Source organism: Podarcis bocagei, assembly GCF_964188305.1.
Source record: "Podarcis bocagei genome assembly, chromosome: 17".
NCBI lineage: Eukaryota > Metazoa > Chordata > Lepidosauria > Squamata > Lacertidae > Podarcis > Podarcis bocagei.
The window spans coordinates 17088228-17102684 of NC_138143.1; the positions used below are offsets into that span (position 1 = coordinate 17088228).

General features: G+C 40.5%; 1 protein-coding gene across 11 annotated transcripts in view; it reads left to right on the plus strand.

The window, feature by feature from the left end:
* The window catches only part of BNC2 (basonuclin zinc finger protein 2), a 418715-nt gene that overhangs the window by 249174 nt on the left and 155084 nt on the right, over positions 1–14457 (plus strand). For 10 of the 11 annotated variants that reach the window (XR_014003285.1, XM_081176204.1, XM_081176201.1 and 7 more), the window contains one exon: positions 12121–12223. Coding sequence is in view for 10 of the 11 variants with exons in the window: in XM_081176204.1 (XP_081032330.1) it covers positions 12121–12223 (103 nt within the window). In the remaining variant the exon portion in view is untranslated. Of the gene's footprint in view, positions 1–6727; positions 6765–12120; positions 12224–14457 lie in introns of those variants that run through there. The other variant, XM_081176203.1, reaches the window with a different exon arrangement.

A 14457-nucleotide genomic window follows, 5' to 3' on the forward strand; every position in this document is an offset into this window, starting at 1 on the left:
AACCTTGCAGTGATTTATTGCACATTTACAGGACTGGATAGTACGCAAAGATGTTTGTGTGCAAGAATGTGATAGCTATGAGATTCGCGTTTGCCCAATTTATCTTTCTGTCTTACAGTTTGGATGATGGAAAAATTAAACAAACAATGTCAACATCCTTTTAACAAGGGTTAACAAGGGTCTGAGACCTGTGTGTATAGGGTGGTATATTATTATTATTATTATTATTATTATTATTATTATTATTATTATTATTAATCTTACATCTCCTTGGAAGCAGTTTAGCAGGGTAAAGAGACTCCAATGAGGAAGACATACAGGCTTCTCTGCTCATGTGAAGTTTGCCGGATTTCATCCTAGCTGACTCAAACTTTACTAGATGGCTATATTTCTGAAATCTCCTTGCAGTGACCTTTATCTTCTTGCAATGGGTGATAGATAGTTGGATGGTTAATGATAGATAAATACAGTGGTACCTCGGGATGCGAATTTGATCCATTCCGGAACCCCATTTGCATCCCGAATGGAACGCAAGATGCATCTGCGCGTGCGCGGGTCGCGTTTCGCCACTACCGCTCATGCGCGTGACGTCATTTTGAGCATCTGCACATGCGCGAGCGGCGAAACCCGGAAGTAACACGCTCCGTTGCTGCGGAGCGCAACTTGAACGCGCTCAACCCGAAGCGCATTCAACTCGAGGTTATGACTGTACTGTAGTTAGATCGGAAGGAAGAGAAAGTTCCAGCAAAGGAAGAATTGATAACAAAGATGATAGACTGTGCTGAAATGGCAAAGATGACTGGGCAGATCAGTGACCAAGCTGAAGAAAAGTTTGTACAAGACTGGAAAAAAATTATAGAATATCTTTAATTTAATTGTAAAGAGTTAAAAACATTAGCAGGATTGATATAGCATCTACGAAGTACCATGTATTAAGGTTATTAAATGGACTTGAGATTGAATGGGAAAGATAAGATGTGTAATGAAGCAAAAGGGAGAAGTGGAAACCAGGGGTGGGGTGGGGGGAAAGTCCAGAAGGGACAAAAAATTAATTAGTTTTAATTTGCGTTACATTGGAAATTTCGAATATTTTTTTTCCAGAAATAAAGATAAATACCGTAGATAATACAACATGAGACACACATCTGTATGTAAAAATCCCAGCCCAAAAGAATACAAGAGGAGACAAAATATTTGCATATTTGTAGCAATACAGCTTCATATCTTTGGACTAGAAGCACTCATTCTGAACCAGTGGCAAATGTATTTAGAATGCTGCTCTATTTTTGGGGGGAGAATTAAGAATGAAAAAAGCATGCTTATAGGTTTTGAGCTCAAGCAAGCAAATGTATTTGATAAATACTGTATGTGCACATAAGAACAGTTAAAGGATACGTTCCCCCCCAAAAAAATATATTCCTTTAGAATTGTTGTAGATATTTCCTCCCACAAATATTTATATTCTAACTTACATCAAAAGGGCAGTTGTGGTTCTTGACTGAGTGTACCTATGCACCATATATATTTATATAAGAAGTGAGTCTACTGTAATTACCAGTTTGCAGAGCGAATTCCTGCAGGGTTTGTACTCTCCCCATTAGTAAAAGAGATAAGTTGAAATGTATTAAAATTTCACTGTACAACTGGGAGTTTTTGTTCACAGTAAATGTGTTAATGTTTCTTCATTGCTTGACTGTTTGTGTTTAAATTTAGGCAGCATGCCCAACAGGGACAAAATTATAGGATAAAACTATGTATAAAAGAAAATCCTTTAGAGAGAACCAATAAGGGTTATTTTTAATAAGCAGTTACACATAATAACATTCTGCTCTGACCATGGAGTAAAGTTTTAACTGTCTCTTTCGCAATTACTGGAATCGCATTCTCTTTCATGTCAAAGTTTGGAAGACAGGAACAATGTCAATTTCTAATGTACCTCGTTAGCAAAAATATTATTGCTTGGCTTTTCCACAGTCTGCCAAATTAATAAAGAAGCACTTAACAATAATACTAATAAGATAATAAGGGAGCGCTTAAAATGGTATATTAATTATCAAAATTTAGTGATTAAAAAGTCCATTTTTTGGAGTGGGGGTCAGAAATAATCTTGATACAGTGTAATTTATGGACTTAAGGCACTTTGCAGAGTCTTTCAACTTTAATCTTTCTAAAGTGTTGGAAAATGTTTGAGGTGTTAGGGGTTAATGTTTACGGCGCTAGGCTCTCCAGCCCATCTTCCCAAGACAATTTTTTTATCCATACATTTATACCATATTGCATTTGTGGCAGCGAAGCTTCTGACATTTTTTGAGCCAGAGTGAGTCAAGGAATGTACATTTTGATGACGAAAAGAGAGAGAGAAAAATTAGCGCAAGGATTTTCTGTGTCCAGGTTAATTATTTACGTTACCAGGATTCAGTTAAAAAACCAACCAAAAAGTGATATTGAGAAACATCTTCAGAAAAGTGCATTTGGAGAGAAAATACATTTAGAAATGCTTATTTTGTTGGAGGAGGTATTGAATAATATATGTCTAAACACGAAGGTATGAATATGAAATGATGTAGAGCAGAAATAGACTGAATCACCCATCCCTCCTCGTTTAAACCCAGGTCTTCCAGGTCAAAGCCCCATTTGACCACACCGGCTAATTGCTGCTCCATCTTTTATGCAGTAATCATGTTTGGCAATGTACAGTATGGTTACCTAATGTTTCGTGCTGTAAAACATGCGTAGTGTGGAGTGCAAATGGGCAGCCCAAACATGCAGTGCACATAGGAAAAGGAAGCTCATCTTACTGTGCCATGCAATAGCGTCTTCCATTGTATTTTGCTACCTGTGTGTAGCCTATTATTTCAGCAGAGCAAGCGGTCTTTTTTGTGTGTGTGTGTGTGTGTGTGTGTGTGTGTGTGTGTGTGCGCGCGCGCGCGCCGCAATAAGGAAATCTTCAATAAATTTATATGAATAGAGAACTCCAGATTAGGTTTTTGTCGTGTTTCTGCAACAAATAGAAAGAGCAGCTGTTATATTTTAATGTAGGTTTGCTGAATCAGTGCACATTCCATAAGAAGAATACTCCTGGATCGGACTAAAGGCCCATTTATTACAGCATCCTGTTCTCACAGGGAAAGTAGTTCATTGTTGTCATGACCAGAAGCAGGGCTCCCCCCCCCCACCAGCCGTTATTCTCCAGAACTCAGTTCTGGAACCTCTCAGGTGGGCGCTATTTCCATCATAAGACGGGGCCTCTTTTTCTAGAAAAACAGCACTGGCTAGAAGTCATTGAAAGCCATCCAAATTGATGAAAATCACTCCCTGTTGTGGAAACAGGTGCCATAGTGTAACTGTGTGAAGTAGTATCTCCTTTTATTGGTCCTGAATCTTCTAGCAATCGGTTTACTTGGATGGGTCCTAATTATACTATTATGAAAAGACTATCCACTTTCTCTGCACCATAGGTAAAGTTAAAGGGACCCCTGACCATTAGGTCCAGTCGTGACCGACCCTGGGGTTGCGGCGCTCATCTCACTCTATAGGCCAAGGGAGCCGGCGTTTGTCCACAGACAGCTTCCAGGTCATATGGCCAGCATGACTAAACTGCTTCTGGTGAACCAGAGCAGCGCACGGAAACGCCGTTTACCTTCCCGCCGGAAGGTACTATTTATCTACTTGCACTTTGACGTGCTTTCGAACTGCTAGGTTGGCAGGAGCAGGGACTGAGTAATGGGAGCTCACCCGGTTGTGGGGATTTGAACCGCCGACCTTCTGATCAGCAAGTCCTAGGCTCTGTGGTTTACACCATACATATTTTTATATGCCTATATCATGTTCCCTGACCCGCCATTCCGCCCCCTAAAACTCCAAGTATTGTAACCTTTCCTCGCAATATAATTGCTTGAGCCCCTTCACCATTTTGGTTGCTCCTCTCTGACCTTTTCCACCTCTACAAGTTGAAGTCAACAGAACTGTGCGCGGCATTCCAAATGCAGTCTCACTATAGTTTTGTATAACAGTCCGTTTTACTTTCAGTCCCATTTCTAATAATTCCTAACATGGATTTCACCATTTTCCCAACTGCTGCGCACTTGATTCTCTCTTAGAAACTGCATGGGGTGTTTTTGGTTTTTTCCCTGAGTCTGACTACAGGGCTTCTTAGTACTGATAGAGGATTTCAAATGGCATTTTATCTTTCCCTTTCTTCTACTCCCCAGTGTCATTTTCATTTCCCTGCTTCTCCCCGAAGAACAGTTGTGCATGGTTTTGTAAAACATTTCTCTGCTACATGTTTTCCCACACTGAAAGTACCTTTGTTATCTCATCAGCCGTCTTACGTGTTGTTAGTATTCTTGCCATCATATCATATTAGTATTGTTTTCATGAATGCCACAGAGAAATATAATGATATTAGCACCTTTCAAATTGTATTAGTGAAAATAAATACAAGTCAGAAACAATACTAATATAATATGATGTAAAGCTACTGATATCGCACTAAGATGCACTGAACCCCTCACAAGGTATATCTGACTGATACTGGGAAACAAGGGATGTAGCAAGGCTCAGGAGTATTTAGCAGTGCCGAAATGCAGGGTAAAGAATTATATTGTTCTACTTAAGGAGCCTCTAAAATCAGGACAGCACTTCCTTGCGTTGCTTTGAAGCCTGATGAGGAACATTTGAGGGAGCTGGGTATGTTTAGCCTGGAAAAGAGGAGACTGAGATATGATCGCCATCTTCAAATATCTTCAAAGGGCTGTCACACGAATGTTGGAACAAGCTTGTTTTCTCCTGCTCCAGAACGATAGGACCTGAACCAATGGATTCAAGTTACAAGAAGGGAGATTCCGAATAAACATCAGGAAGAACTTTCTGAGAGTAAGAGCAGTTAGACAGCAGAATGGTCTCCCTCGGAAGGTGGTGGAATCTCCTTCACTGGAAGTTGTTAAGCAGAGGTTGGGTGGCCATCTGTCATGGATGCTTTAGCTGAAATTCCTGCATTGCCTTAGGGTCCTTTCCAGCTCTACAATTCTATGATTCTATGAAATGTGTGCCTTCAAAGTATGGTTTAAAAACGTGCAAAGTTAACTTGCTCGTATTCCAGAATTAAGTTGTACAGAGCTGTGTAAAATCTTAACACTCTGAATGTCCGTGAACCATAATTCCATCCCAGGCACAGAGATAGTGTGTAGTTCAGGACCTTTGCGTTTCCAAGGTCAAGGATTGTGTTTCAACAGTTTACACGTGCATTGTACCTGCCCACTTGGTCAGTTGCTGAATTTAAAAGGTGTTTTCCTGGTGTGCAAACATAGTTGTTTTTATCTCAGATTAATAACAGGGTAACCAAAGCCCAGGGATGCGGGTGGCGCTGTGGGTTAAACCACAGAGCCTAGGACTTGCCAATCAGAAGGTTGGCAGTTCAAATCCCGGTGACAGGGGGTGAGCTCCCGTTGCTCGGTCCCTGCTCCTTCCAACCTAGCAGTTCGAAAGCACGTCAAAGTGCAAGTAGATAAATAGGTACCGTTCTGGCAGGAAGGTAAACAGTGTTTCCGTGCACTGCTCTGGTTCGCCAGAAGCGGCTTAGTCATGCTGGCCACATGACCCGGAAGCTGTACGCCGGCTCCCTTGGCCAATAAAGCAAGACGAGCGCCGCAACCCCAGAGTCGGCCATGACTGGACCTAATGGTCAGGGGTCCCTTTGCCTTTACCTTTAACCATAGCCCAACCAAAGGGAATGGCTCTACCTCCCTCCCAAAGACTTCGCTCGCTTGCCTTTCCGAATTCCCTCTCTCCAGGCTTCTGTGGCTAAACTCCTCCCCACTTCCACTAGGATTATGCAATGAAGTCCCACTTGAATTAAACAAAATACTGTCTCTCAAATCAAAATCTATCTATGGGAGTTTCCTTGTTTTGTATTTTGTATCAGCAGTTGGAATAAATGACCTTCGCGTGACCTCCAGTTATAGGACTCTTATTATTATCTATTGCTTTTCAAACAATTGATATCAGGCTCATTTTATCAATTCTTCCTTTCCTCCCATACTACAGCACAAACTAGAGTAATTTCATCAACAGCCGTATCAGTACATCAATTCTTCTCCCTGCCACCACCAGCATTTCAATCAATTAATACTGGATTGATTTGTTCATTCTCAGGCCACCAGGCCTCCCCTGCCCGCTGCCCCCGTTATTGAAAAGCTACCATTACCACTAATGCTAACATATTGTAATATGATATCGAACAGCATTTCTAAACCCTTGAGTTAGACCCAAAGATAGGAAGCACTGCTAAAAAAACCTTGGTGCTTAATGAAATCACAGGGCTTATTTTAGATTGTCTTCTTGTCTTTAAACATGATTTTAGTGGAAATAGGGTTTTTAAAGGGAAAGTGGATCTGCCATATAACTAGCATAGGGATGGATTTAGATGGAATTATGACTTTTCCATTGATATTATAAGGGTTCCTTGGAGACATTTATAATCTTACTGGAAATGCAAGAAACACTGTGTAAGGTCTATGTCTAGAAAACTTATTTGATGTTCTAACTACTTGTGGATTATTTACATGGCAGAACCTAATGCTTCTTGGGGGCCCTGGCATATTGCACCCTGAATCCTCCTTCACATTCCGCTTGTAGTACATCTATACATTTCCTCCGTAATATCTCCTTGGGTGGTGGTAGTGTTTAGTTTCTCTCTTCCAGTCTGAGTCAGCAAAAAAAGATCTTGTGTTTTACTCTTAAGTGAATGCAGGCCAGTTATGCAGGTGGGATTTATTTATATTGGGAGTAAATCTCATTACAATGCTCCTCGGCAGTCATAGCTAATCTTTTTAAATTTGTTTGACAGTTCTCTTTTAATATCTTCCATAATGGCGACTTAAAACACTTCTACTCTTGATTCCCACATCTAATCACCTGGACTGTGATCCAGTTTTTGAACCTCGCCATGGTGATTCTGCTCACAGCCCTTGGTTTGTTCCCTAGCTAAGCCCAGAGATGAGATAGAGACCATTTTCTCAAATCTGCATCTAGTGGGCTATACCCTATTATTTGTGTGTGAAGTACAGTGGTACCTCAGGTTAAGTACTTAATTCGTTCTGGAGGTCCGTACTTAACCTGAAACTGTTCTTAACCTGAAGCACCACTTTAGCTAATGGGGCCTCCCGCTGCCGCTGCGCTGCCAGAGCACAATTTCTGTTCTCATCCTGAAGCAAAGTTCTTAACCTAAAGCACTATTTCTGGGTTAGTGGAGTCTGTAACCTGAAGCGTATGTAACCTGAGGTACCACTGTAATGTAATTTAGGCTGCACCTATACTTTTGGGGCCCAAAGGTTTTCCCATGATCTTCCAAAGCTATATACGGTGAGTGCTTTAAAAAAAAAAAAAAAATTCTTTCTTGGAAGCCCATCTTGAAATTGTGTGTTTGTGTGTGTGTAACAACCTCTCAGTGCCCCCCCTTTTACAGCTTTTAAAAACCAATTCAAGAAATCAAATAAAATGCTGCATCACGTTACAAAAGGTCATTTGAGATTTTCATTCTCGACTCAGTTCAGTTTTGCCAGGCTACTGCTTGTTGGAAATCTGTAGCCTGTCCTCAACCCAATTTCTTATGGGTGGCAAGGAGGAGGGGGGTGGGAATTGGGGCAAAAGACAGGAAAAGTGGTGGCAGGACAGAGAGGAAAAACAAGGGGCCTCCAGCCTACTTTGGGGTCAAGGCATGAGCATTTGGGCTATGACCATAGCTGCCAACTTTTCCCTTTTTTAAAGGGAAATTCCCTTATTCCAAATAGGATTCCCTTTTCCCTATTCCCTATTCCCTTATTCCAAATAGAAAAGGGAAAAGTTGATAGCTATGGCTGTGACTCCACACACAACTAGCCTAGGACTCACCCACTGTTGACATGTGGACTTTGACAAGAAAAAGTTATCTTACCCCCACTGCGGCAGCAATATACAAGCTCCTCCTGTGCTAAATACATTCTCTCATCCCATTTTTTAAGTTTTTAAAATTGTTACTTATATTTTACAGGTGATACAGATCATGCTGGAAATTGCCATTCTCCCAGCCCCCTCTCCCTCTGATGCCAATTTTTATCAACAAGTTTCTGTTTACCAAATAATAGCTCTCTAGTTTTCATAATTTCATAATGCTTCTGTTCATTCGGAACACTTTCTTATTTGGGTAAACACAGGGATCTGATATAATTGTTCCCCTGGATAATGTTAATCAAAGATGGCGCATCTTGTTGGTGATTGGATGGTCCGTAGCAAAAATTATGCATCTTAAAGTTTGGGGGAGGGGTAAATTCGACCTGTCATTACTGTCATTTGGGTTCAAATACATTTGACATTTAATTGACTGGTTTTTGGCCATGTTAAAGAATGGTGATGCTAAGGTTATGTTAGCATTGGACTGCTTGTTTTAGAATTATTATTACATTTCACCATGAAGAGCTATGTCAATGTTTACATAAGAAAAGTGGTTCTTAGTCACCATACTTATTTGGAAATAGATGAGAAAAAAATCAATGAAACAGATGCTCAAGTAAATGTATTTAGGATCAGGATGCAAGTGATTACAGTAATTTCCTGTCATTCACCTTGCAACCTTATAGCATTTTCAGATGTTATATAATTTATTGTTGAAACCTGATATAAGGTGATTGAGAGGTCTTAAATGTTGACCTGAAATCTCCTTGAATGTTTGTTCTTGTGAACAATGCGAATGAAACACAAATGAAGGAGGAAGCCCCCCCTTTAATAATTTTAAACATAGCTAAATGAGTCATTTGAATTCAGACAATAAACTGTAATATTGAACAAAAAAACCAAACTGCATTTCAGCCTGAATCTAATTGTAATAACCAACCAAATGATCTTTTTAAAAACAAAAAATGAAAGAAAGAGGGGAGAGGTGGAGTATGTTGAAAATTATTGTGAACTTTCAATATAGAGATAATTTAGCAAGGCTCACAAGTTGTAACGGGGACTTGTAAGATAAACATCAGGAAACTGTGAAATATGTGCTAAAAACTGAATTTGAAAGAAAGCATTTGTTAGTAGAAGGATCTGCACTTCGTAATGCTTTCTGCCCTTTTGCAGTTGCAATTAATTACTGAGTTCATTAATTAATGAACATATTAGAGAAAGACACCATTACTGACTAGGGGAGATCTGATATATTACTGAGTCAATAAAGTATTGAACACAGAGAGACCTTTCGGTAGAACCCTCCGTGCTTCGTCTGGTCACTCGCAATCACATATATTATTCTTGCCTACTCAGCAATTTCGTGGGTGCCCTTATATTTCATATTTCTAATTCCTTTAATTACCGTTAGGTACAACGATGTTTTACAACCTTGCTAATGAACAGTTGGTCGGTTGACGTTGGTTGATAAACTCTTAACTGTCAGGTGCAATACAACAAACTCACCCACCCCCGTGCGCTTGCATCCAGCAATACTTTTTAGAGTCTGATATGAAGCAGCAGCTGAAGAAAGCAAAGCAAAAGGAATGTAGAAAATATACCTTTGTTGGAAATCATGTAAGGAAAAAGCAGCCAGATTTTAATCGGAGAACAACCGAAAAAATTAATCAAACATGATCTATGCATTTGCAAATGCACTTAACCGTATTTTTCGCTCCATAAGACGCACCTAGTTTTTAGAGGGGGAAATGCAGCCTGCATTCACACCATAAGACGCACACACATTTCCCCTTACTTTTTAGGAGGGAAAAAGTGTGGCTTATAGAGCGGAAAATACAGTACTTGCTCATAGGGATGTCACATTTATTTGAATGGGGTTGGTAATATCACGCAAGGACATGAGCTGTGAGATATGTGGGGCGCTATGCATGTACAAGAGGGATTTACTTACTGCCTGCCCCCACTGCCTGCCTCTGCTACCCAAATGCTGCTCTTGAACTCCTGTGGACTAAACAGAGTGGGCTTAGCTGTGTCAGAGGGTTGCAGTTTTGCAAAGCCAACAACATGCAACAGGCCAGCAAAACTTCTCCTGGCCTATAACTTTAATTAATAAATGGTGTGATGCAAACTATCTATACTTGGAGGTAGATCTCTCCCAAGTGCAGTGGGATGCCTGAGTGAGTAGGTGTATATATAAAAGATTGCAGCTAAAACCACTGTTTCAAGACAATGGTGGTTATTTCCTATAATGTGGCGATTTGCATTTCCATAAATCAGTTGCTGCTGCATTCGGGGAATTCTGATGTTCTTGCAAGTGCAGGTACCAAACCTCCTTCCTCTGACCCTAAAGTAATCACTGGTTGCATCTAAATTGGTAGAGTGATCATTTCCTGGCATTTCCAGTAGTTACAGTACATTGTTAATGTGTGAATGATGAATATAATACCCTCCATTTCAAAAAATATGTGTGCAAATTAAGCTTAAATGCATGCCATAAATTTACTACTAGTAGTTTAGGGAGCACAGGTCAACTATAGAACTATTAAAAAACTGAGGTCTTGGCCTAAAAAGAGAGCGTCTTGGTCATTATTTATGTATTTGCTTTATAGTTTAAAGAAATTATCCATCTTTCCCTTCCAAAGTAATATTTCTTTTCATACCGTATGTGTTTCAATCTTACCTACTTATAGTTCATTTTCAGATGGTGTGGGACATGTTTCTAAAGGGCACATCAAACTGTCAAAAGTTGAACAGCTGTGCCTTGTACAAGTGATGCAGCAAATGAAATTTGCTGTATGGTTCCTGAATCAATTCTCTTCTCTATCTCCATCATTGTATTGCTGCTTAGGGAACACTTGGAGCCAGTGACCATTCTGATGCTTAGCTGAATTAAATATTTCACAAGTTTCCAAAAAAGAAACTTGAGAACTTTTTTCTTCTTCAATGGAGTGGAGAGACCTTTGCTCCATATTTATGTATATTTCAGTATGTACTTCATTCTTAGTTACAACAAAAATGACATGTTACAGCGTTAAGAGATAACTAGCTTAAAAAAAACCCCCATCCTTCGGGCATTTGGAAAGCTGAAATTTGTACAACACACACTTTGTCTTCCACACTTATAAACCAAATGGGGACTTCGGTCTACATTATTTAAGTGTGTTTATTCATTTTCACGATGGTGATGGCTTAATGCATCCTATAATTGGAATTGTTCTGTGACAACAAAAAAGTTATTGTTTATGACAGCCCCCTTCCCCTGAGATGAAAATAGAGCATGTCAATTTTTGTTTTACATTTTGTTATATGTGCAATAGGGAAATGAAAATGACAAATATTCTGAAAGCATATATTTAAAGATTATTTTAAAAAACAAAACAAAACAATGCTGCATATTTCTCTGATAATAGCCAAGATTCCAAATAGCGCTCTGAATATGTGTTGAGATCTGATACAGTGCAGAATGGGGAACCTGTGGCTCTCCAGACATTGTTATCTCTGACCATTGGCCATGCTAGGGCTCATGATGGTTGGAGTCAAACAACATCTGCAGGTTCCAGAGCCCTGGTATAGTGGCTAAGAAGGTTAACTATTCTGAACCTGGAAGTTCAAATCTCATCTGAATCTTGAATTTTGCCAAATCGCCTGCTGTTATTCTTTACCAGGCAATACAGTGGTGCCTCGCAAGACGAAAATAATCCGTTCCGCGAGTCTCTTCGTCTAGCGGTTTTTTTGTCTTGCGAAGCAACCCTATTATCGGATTAGCGGATTAGCGCTATTAGCGGCTTAGTGGATTAGCGGCTATTAAAGGCTTAGTGGCTTAGCGGCTAAAAGGCTATTAGCGGCTTAGAAAAAGGGGGGGGAGCGAAAAAAAATCGGAACACTCGCAAGACGTTTTCGTCTTGCAAAGCAAGCCCATAGGGAAATTCGTCTTGCGAAGCAGCTAAAAAACGGAAAACCCTTTCGTCTAGCGGGTTTTCCGTCTTGCAAGGCATTCGTCTTGAGGGGCACCACTGTATAGGATGACGATTCTGATCTCCCTCCCTCCAGGGTCTGATGTAAGCAGTACATGTTAAGATAATGCACATGAAGGCCCTTAGACATGCAGCGAGTTATAAAAATTCTACTTCTTATGTGATTATTCGTCTAGTAAGATGTTTATAGAAGTTGGTTTTCCTTTTCTCCTTCCAGGCCATACGCTGCACACTGGTAAATTGCACGTGTGAATGTTTCCAACCGGGGAAGATAAACTTGAGAACCTGCGATCAGTGTAAACATGGATGGGTGGCACATGGTAAGAACTACTTTCCTTTCTGTTTCTCCTTGTCATGTTTACCTCAATGTGTGCATATAACATATCAATTGCTTAATTACTTTTACATATTGACACCTACATACCTGTTGTAAGTTTATTGGACATCAGAAGAAGTGTGCTATGGCATATGCATGTTTGCTTTGTGCTCTGTAGACAACAGAACAGTGGAGGTTCCTGTTGTTCCAACACATGGCATTGAATGACGGTGGAAGAAATGAGTATTGTGCAGCGTGCATTCAAAATAGCATATTCTAGCCTATTTCGGTTCTCACAATTGAGTAGTTCAACAAGATATTTAGATCTAGGGTCAGCCCAACACATTTTGGTACCTGAGGCAGAATCTTTCCATGTCTTTCGCCACAATATTGTTTAGACTCAAAACTGAAGCTGTGTCAAAGCAGACTGTTGAAATTTGCTACTGAGGTTGCACTAAGAGATCAGTTGTGCATAGGATAGCAGTTATGTCAAGCTAATGGTTCCAGCTGCCTTGAAAGAGGAAGTGGTGGTGTGGCTGTTGCTATGGAAACCTGCCTTGCACCCTGAAGGTCTTAATAACCATTCGCCAGTTGCTAACATTCCTTTCCTGGGCATGGTATTTAAGCGTGTGGTTGCCATGCAACTCCAGGCAATCTTAATGAGATGAGTTTTCCAGATCCTTGTCAGTCATGCTTCAGGGCTGTTTCTGGCACTGATGGATGACTTTTGCCCTTTCTTGTGATGAGGCAGAGCAATGCTTTTAAAATCATTACCATGTGGGTAGTCCTCAGTATGAGTACTGGAAACAAGCTGAAAGCTGCATGCGTTAAATATATATTTTATTAGCTGGAGCTAGACTAAGCTAGTTGAACTTTGCTCCCATTGACGTCACTGTTAACTTATCCTACTGATTTCAGCAGAACCTAAGTTATTCTGAACTTAAATTCAGGATCATGGAGTTGGATCTAGAATAAGTTAATGGATCCAACTCATGTTCCCTGCCTCTTGGCAAAGACTTGGCCTTAATCTGAATTTATAGCAAGTGCAGTCCATGCCAGCTCCCCATTGTTCCATTGGGGGGGGGATATTAATTTAAACCACCCTGCCTTAGATTATCTCATGGTAGGACCATATTTGTTTATACTACAGTTGTGCATGGAGCTCACATTGCACATAAGAAGCAACCAGTACGCCAGAGTTTGGTGGAAATTCAAACATACCAGAGTCTGTCTTTCAGAGCCTGGATAGCAGAAAGAAGGTGGTATATTCTGAACTGGTTGAGTGAAAATCTTGATGGTGGTTCACCCTCATAAGAGGTGGCACAATGACTTAGATAATCTATAACTCAGGGCATGAGCTGGAAGGTATGTTTTGCTTTACTCTTTACACAGCTCTAACTTGTGGGGGGTGGGTGGGTAGGAGGTAGGATCCCCCACCACAGCACCCCCATTAGTCAGAAATCCACCTGGCAAATAACATTCCTGGCAAATGTTACTTTCACTATCCAGCCTGTATTATTGTGTCTTCACTCTTAGTGATTCTTGTAACCCCCCCCCCCCGCACTTTGCTGAATCATCAAATATATTTTTAAAGTCTGGTTTTAAGGATAGGATAAGGACAGGTACTGATTTCATTGGAAGAGGGCTTGAGTGCATATCCATTATCTATTTTGTTTATCATCACCGTCACTTTCAAAAGGTTACAATCCTCTAGGATCTCAGGGTGCTGTACATGGGGTGTTGCAAACTTTGTTTATTTGATATCTTACCCACCCTTCACCATGAGGTCCCAGGACAGGATTGCAGCATTTTAAAAATACATTGTTAGAATCAGTCAAGCCAAACCACAGTCAAGAGAATAGGGTGGGTCCATCTACATATATGGTGTCAAAGGCAGGGGTAAACAAGTGTGTCCACAGGTTAGGGGCTGCCACAGAGAATGCCATCTCCCAGGCTGCCACCCCCTGATTTTTGTACTGCTAAGTGGTACTGCTAAGAGGGCCCCTTCTGCTGATCTTAGTATCTGAGAGGTTCCAAAGGTAAGGAGATGGTCTTTCAGATATTTGGGGCCTAAGTAAATTAGGGCTTTAAACACACCTTTGGGTCTGGAAACCAACACAGCTGTATTAAACAAGAGTTATGTGAGTTTTAAATGGGACCCCAAATTTAGATCACATTCTTCTCCTCCTCCTCCTCTTCCTCCCTCCTCCTCCTCCTCCTCCTCCTCCTCCTCCTCCT